This window comes from Limulus polyphemus, unplaced genomic scaffold, assembly GCF_000517525.1.
Source record: "Limulus polyphemus unplaced genomic scaffold, Limulus_polyphemus-2.1.2 Scaffold6957, whole genome shotgun sequence".
Lineage (NCBI taxonomy): Eukaryota > Metazoa > Arthropoda > Merostomata > Xiphosura > Limulidae > Limulus > Limulus polyphemus.
Genome location: NW_013672567.1, coordinates 4,271 through 11,537, shown reverse-complemented (window position 1 = coordinate 11,537; position 7,267 = coordinate 4,271). Strand labels below are relative to the sequence as shown.

Genomic DNA, 7,267 nt, shown 5'->3' with positions numbered 1-7,267 from the left:
ATAGTCAGCAACTGGAACGTTTAAATCAAGCTCTTCATCAGAAACGCCCTTCACTCGTCAATCGGAAAAGGTTCTTCTCCACGACAATGCACGTCCACATGTGGCACGTTTGACGCAACACAATACTATGGAGTTGGGTTGGAAAGTTCTCCCCCACCCACCATATTCTCTAGATATGACACCATCAGATTACCGTATTTTTCGTTCACTGCAACACCATCTTAATGGGAAAACGTATGCAAACGAAGGTGTTAAAGAGAACATCGACATGTTTTTTTGCTTCAAAGCCAAGTGATTTCTTTAATCAGGGCATTAACAACTTGATTGTAAGATGGAAAAGCATCATCGATAAGAATGGAGAATATTTCATTTAATAAATGTTTTGCTTTGTTATATAAGTTGTTCGGGTTTTTCATCTAAAAAAAGCGATATTAATTTCTTGACGACCTAATACAAATTAGATATGTTGGTACTACTTTTTTAAGGGTCAGGAAATGTTAAACACACATTATCATGTTCGAATAGACGAAACAGCGAAACTTCTTTTTTGAGAAAGGTTATTACAAATATGCTCGTAAACCAGGTTAATTGCATATTGCAGATAAAAACAGAATTTCCGTTTTGAATGTTAGTTTGTTTGTTTTAAATTTCGCGCAAAGCTACACGAGGGCTATCTGCGCTAGCCGTCCTTAACTTAGCAGTGTAAGACTAGAGGGAAGGCAGTTAGTCATCACCACCCACCGCCAACTCTTGGGCTACTCTTTTACCAACGAATAGTGGGATTGACCGTCACATTATAATGCCCCTACGGCTGAAAGGGCGAATATGTTTGGTGTGATGGGGATTCGAACCCGCGACCCTCAGATTGCGAGTCGAGCGCCCTAACTACCTAGCCATGCTGGGCCTCGTTTTGAATGTTAAAACTCAAGTAACCAGTTTAACCAGTTTTGCAACTGGGAAGTGAAGTTTTGGGATGAACTCACTAAATCTTCGGTGTCACGGGTATTCATAGTCAACTGTCGAGTTTGTGTTGGCAAGTGTGTGAGAGGTCACGTGATACAATAGGACGCGCAGGTAACTGATCTATTCAACATCCCTCATTAGAAAACTGACTGGAGATGAGAAACTTGATTAGGAAAGTTGATACGGGCAGCAAGGAATAGAGTAAAATGGAGAACAGACGTTCATATATGTTGAAGAATACAGCCGCTTATAAGTTGCTTCGAGTGGCTCGTGCAGCGAGTGAGAGCACTAACCAATCAGTTTCTTGTTACTGCATGATAAGCATATCAAAACCCTTGATGCGCGTGCTCCAAGGTACTTTACTAATTACAAAAGTTAGAGAAAACTAAAGATTCGAGTTGTGTACGGACTTGGTTAAAAGCAATATTGTTTTACATCTTCCTGTTGAAACGAAAGGAAGGTTAATTTTAAACAGAATATTCGACTGAAATTTTGGTGAGTTTGTTGGGCAGTATGTATACAATATTCACGATTATTGTGAACATTACCTCTCTGGAGCTCTACAGAGTGAAGATAATTATTGTTAGAGAGGGCGCTGTTGTGTTCGTTACACCCCCCCCCACCCCCACCACCCATTTTTCTTTTTTAGGAAAGTAAAACAAAGTTTAAGGTCCACATTGTCATAAAATGATGTATGCATAATCATGACAGCGAAGCATTTTACATCCGTTATCCAGAAACCACTTTCGATAGCGTTGAAGATCAATAAAGATAAGAAGCAGATGAGCATATGGGGTATGCAAAAATTAAAGGTGTATTGGAAGTCAATGTAACTAATATCACAGTACAATTAAGTTAGAGAGATCTATTTGTGACGTGTTTTAGACTTTGTCAGATAGTCAACTACGTTCTGAATGTTACGTACACGTCCTCACATGAATGGATTATGTAGAACTGCCAAATGAATTTCGTGACATGAATGAAGAGATGATGGGCTGTACCCTATTTTTAACAAGACTAGTCGTGAAAAGATGGGGGAGAGCTTTAGAATTTGATGCTGGTGAGACGGACTCTAATCAGTGCATCTTACAAAAACTTTCACTTCACTTTAAACTATGGGTACGTTATTAGAGTGACAGTCAATTCCTTAGCATGGATGATGTGTGTGGCAGTCTGCCTTCTCTCTGACAAGTAGTTCAAAATTGCCCCGGCATGACCAGGTGGTTAGGGCGCTTGACTCGTAATCTGAGGGTCGCGGATTCGAATCCCCGTCATACCAAAAATGTTCGCCCTTTCAGCCGTAGGGGCGTTATAATTCGTTGGTAAAACAGTTGCCCAAGAGTTAGCGGTGGGTGGTGATGACTAGCTGCCTTCCCTCTAGTCTGACACTGCTAAATTAGGGATAACCCTCGTGTAGCTTTGCCATAAATACAAATATAAGTAGCCATGTAATAACTTGAAATGTAAATAACGTAACATCATTGTTTGTTTGAATTCATGGAAGATACAGGTAAGATGCTTATTTTTGTTGAGGAGTAAAGCAGAATAAAAATAAGACAGAAAAACCCAAAGCTATTAATAAGTACATTAACTGTTTTCTTATGCATGATAATTGATATCGGTTTGATTAAATTAATTTAAAAAACGACTTTATATAGACTTTCATGGAAATGACGGATGTCTTTAGAAATTTGATCACTCAAGTTTTAGCGCCCTCGTGTATGAAAGATGTTTTTTTATAATAACATGTCAAATTTTTCATAGTCTTTGATTACATGTGTTTAAGGATACGACTGTATTAACTTAATCTGTAGACCTGATGTTTTTTATAATAACATGTTCAAATTTTTCATAGTCTTTGATTACATGTGTTTAAGGATACGACTGTATTAACTTAATCTGTAGACCTGTTATATTTAAAGATGCTCTACAATGTAATCTGCACGTTTCTGTTGCTTAGGGATGTAGCTTCAAAGTTATTGGTGGACTCTTTCCACGTGCTTTCGTTGTGCTAAAATAATACAGTACTTCTAAGTTCGTTTAGAACAGACTTTTAATTAAAACTTATCCTAACAATTCTCCTTTTTGATTTACTGTTAAAATAAAATGTTGTATTTTTTTTTCTATGAAATTACCCTTTCGAGGACTATATACTTTTACGTATGTGTTGAGGACATTTTTAAAAGACAATACGTGCATGTATAAATTTAAAAACTTAGAAGTGTAATTCATTGGCTACTCTTTTCTGATGTAGGTGGATCTACGTTATAAGATCATATCCAACCCTAAAATCCGTGTGAGTTTAGCAGGAATGATCGTTGGGAAGGTATGTTGACTACTTTTGCAAAGTTATCTCACTAATAATGTAATCAACTAGATGAAATATTAATTGTTCTTCCAGAATGTGCAGTAAAAGACATTACTTATGTTTGTTATCGCGATCAGATATGAAATGAAAGAATATAGTTGAAACAGGCGGGATATTTCAGGATATATAATATATATATATATAGAATATGTAATTCAGGATTAAATCATACGGTCATATGTCAATTCTCCATTATTTTACGGGGGCTACATTTCTTTAGCAGCTCACGGGACAACTCTTCCTGTATTTCTACAGCTGATTTTTGTTTTTTTCGTGGGGGGGGTCTCTATGTATTATGACGAGTTTAGTAGATATGTAGACTGGGGCTTTGGAAAAACGTATGAAGCGAAAAACCTGAAAATCGCCTAGATCATAAGAGGGAAACTATATATACATTTCCTATTAAGAAGTTTTAATTAACAAAAAACTCGTATTCCGAAAGCCTGTGTTTAATGAATGTGTGTGTGTAATATGATAGCCACGGTGTGCAACTTCAATTTTCAGGAGTTTGAAGAAATCTATCATTAGATAGTTTTAGTAAGTAAGGGAAAATAGGTTGCATATCATCGTACTTCATCATCCATAACCTAACTTGCCTTTTTTTTTATCTTCTATGGCATGCTCGCCCTTTCAGGCTTTTGGGCGTTACAATATGATGGTCAATCCTACTATTCGTTGAACAAAGTAAGTGTTGAAATGGGCTTTAGAAGCTAAGGAGTTAATTTTCAAATTACGGAAGAAATATAACATTCTGAGGGGAAACAATTTTAAAGAACGAAACATAGTTGAAAATAAAAACTTCTAACAAACTTACAAATATCAAGGAATCAAAACTACGTTAAAAACACGTGCTTGAATCTGAAGAAATTGATGTTTAGATTATTTACTAATATACTTCAATATTGTATCCCAGAATAATCTAAAATCAAGAAAAGATATTCCACGTGGCGTTACCTCTTGCTGCGTGCGTAGTTTGAAACATTACATAACTCAGCTAACAAGGTTTCAATTCCAACTTTATGTGTTTGGGTACGGTAAAATATAATGTGATTAAGTAAATATAAAAAGTTCGTTTGTTTAGCGTTTAAGCCAAGCTACAAAATGTTATATCTGCGCCTTCACCCCGTTTTTATTGTATGAACACTTAAACTTAACCCTGAGCCACGTGTAAAGTAAAATGTAATTGATAAAGTATGCGTATAAAATGTAATGTACTAAGGTACATATGAGTGCAGAATGTATTGTGCTAAACTATACATGTAAAGTAAAATGTAATGTGCTAAACTATACATGTAAAGTAAAATGTAATGTGTTAAACTATACATGGAAAGTAAAATGTAATGTGCTAAACTATACATGTAAAGTAAAATGTAATGTGTTAAACTATACATGTAAAGTAAAATGTAATGTGCTAAACTATACATGTAAAGTAAAATTTAATGTGCTAAACTATACATGTAAAGTAAAATGTAATGAGCTAAACTATACATGTAACGTAAAATGTAATGTGCTAAACTATACATGTAAAGTAAAATGTAATGTGCTAAAGTACAGAGAGCTGAGAACGTTGTATTAAAACGATTTTGAGTATTCAGATTAGTTAATCACCTGACAACCACAACCGATATAAAATCGTGGTGGAATGGAGTGTATCGGAACTACATTTTGACATTGCTTACGTTGTTTGACGTTTCGTAGATAGTGTGATGTCATCGAAAATTGATCGCTTTTGGGAAGGGTATGTAATAGCCCTTTCCGATAAAACTTTCCATGCACACAAATCAGGAAGATGTGTTGAGATCAGAAATTTAGAATTTCCAAATGGGGATATCTCTTGAGCCTAATGATATTGGGAAACGAATAAATGTGGATCAGCTTGAGGAACCAGAACCATCTAGAAGGAGACTTGTAACAACTCCTATCCCAGTTATTGTTAGGTGCGGTGTCTTGAGATAGGTGAACTTCTATTAACACAAAGATGAGAGGCAAAAGTTCTTAACGTGTTCCAGGAATCAAGAAGAATGTTCATCTGGAAACGAAGCTAACAGGGAGTGGATTCACAGAGATAAATCTTCCAGTTATATCTTCTGTTCAGCCATTGCATACCTCAGGCAGTTGGAGAATAAAATGGGTATTAATGTATAAAAATGGGTATAAAATAGCAGTCAAGTCGATTATAGATATCTTTGTGATTGGAATGTTGAAACGGGCTTCAGGAAACTGTTGTCATTCTACACTAGATGACTTATGGAAAACAACAGGGAGGTGTGGCGTGCTTTGGACACAACAGTTTTACTCCCAAGCTCTTTGCAATGAAAACTACGTCACAGGGTTATTTTCAAAATGCACGGTCGTCAGATAGAGCATGACCAGACGTGGCGACACGGACTGTAACGATTTGGTGAGGCTCAAAAATCGATTTGATGTAATTCACTTAACTTCCATGTGTATTTTTGGTGACACGAAGTGTGCTAAAATGTACACAAAGTCACATGAGCCGAAACGTAAATTCTAAGTTCATGTGTTGTTTAAAGGGTTGAAATGTTTGTCATTAGCAGCAGCAGATGAACGTGGTATATCTTATAACGCTACTGTTTAGCACAGTGAAACCGTAATTTCACGTGTATATTTGAACATGTTTGTTATGACTAAAGGTTTCAAACTCTTCTGTCATGTGTAAGATTTATATAAGACATCACTTCTGATCATCACAGTTTTATTCCACCAGATGAACTTCAGTGATAGGTCAAAGACAATTTGGAATTCAAACACTCCCTTTCTCCTAAGCTTAATCTTTAGCCAATTAAACTGGACAGTCTCTTCATTTTTAAGAAGGCTTATATACAAAAACAAAGTTAGAAGAACAATACGAGTTATGAATGTTTTAATACTCATTATGAAAAAATAACTCCTCGTTGATAATAAGATACCCATATTATAACTGTGTATCTACGTTATTGTAGGATAGAGATGCCACGCCCTATCTTGAAGAAAACAGACTGAAGTCTCCAAACAATGATGCAATAGATGCTGCAGGAGCTTTGACAGATTTGGGGAAGTACTTATATCGAGAAGATAGATTACCAACATACGATGTGGCTGTCGTTATCACAAAACTCGATATGTGTCGTCGACGGTTTGAAGGCGGACGATGTAACAGAGGAACTGCAGGTAAGTTGAGTAGATCACTGGCTTATGACGTGGCTGTCGTTGTCACAAAACTCGATATGTGTCGTCGGCGGTTTGAAGGCGGACGATGTAACAGAGGAACTGCAGGTAAGTTGAGTAGATCACTGACTAATGACGTGGCTGTCGTTGTCACAAAACTCGACATGTGTCGTCGGTTTGAAGGCGGACGATGTAACAGAGGAACTGCAGGTAAGTTGAGTAGATCACTGACTTATGACGTGGCTGTCGTTGTCACAAAACTCGATATGTGTCGTCGGCGGTTTGAATGCGGACGATGTAACAGAGGAACTGCAGGTAAGTTGAGTAGATCACTGACTAATGACGTGGCTGTCGTTATCACAAAATTGGATGTGTGTCGTTGGTGGACGATATAACAGAGGAACTGAAGGTAAGTTGAGTAGATCACTGACTTATGACGTGTCTGTTATTGTCAAAGAAACTAGGTTATTGTGAAAGGATATTAACAAGTTTTTCTCTAGGTTTTGCTTATGTTGGGGGAGCTTGTGTCGTGAACAAAAGACTGGAGAAAGTAAACAGTGTAGCTATTATCGAAGACAGTGGAGGATTTAGTGGTATCATTGTGGCTGCTCACGAGGTTGGACATTTGTAAGTATCTACCGTTACAACAGCACGAGTGTGAAGATACATAAAATACTACATTTTATTTGCTATTAATGTTTGAATATTTCTCATTGAAATGAATCTTATAACGTACACATTATATATATATATATATATATATATATG

At 36.5% G+C, this 7,267-nt stretch overlaps 1 protein-coding gene across 1 annotated transcript in view; it reads left to right on the top strand.

Moving 5' to 3' along the window:
* Positions 1-7,267, top strand: part of LOC106474215 (venom metalloproteinase 3-like) — a gene marked incomplete at its 3' end in the record, with an annotated part of 42,748 nt that overhangs the window by 31,751 nt on the left and 3,730 nt on the right. The window contains exons 6-8 of the mRNA XM_022402565.1: positions 3,218-3,289; positions 6,295-6,709; positions 7,000-7,126. Coding sequence (XP_022258273.1) covers positions 3,218-3,289; positions 6,295-6,709; positions 7,000-7,126 — 614 coding nt within the window. The remainder of the gene's footprint in view (positions 1-3,217; positions 3,290-6,294; positions 6,710-6,999; positions 7,127-7,267) is intronic.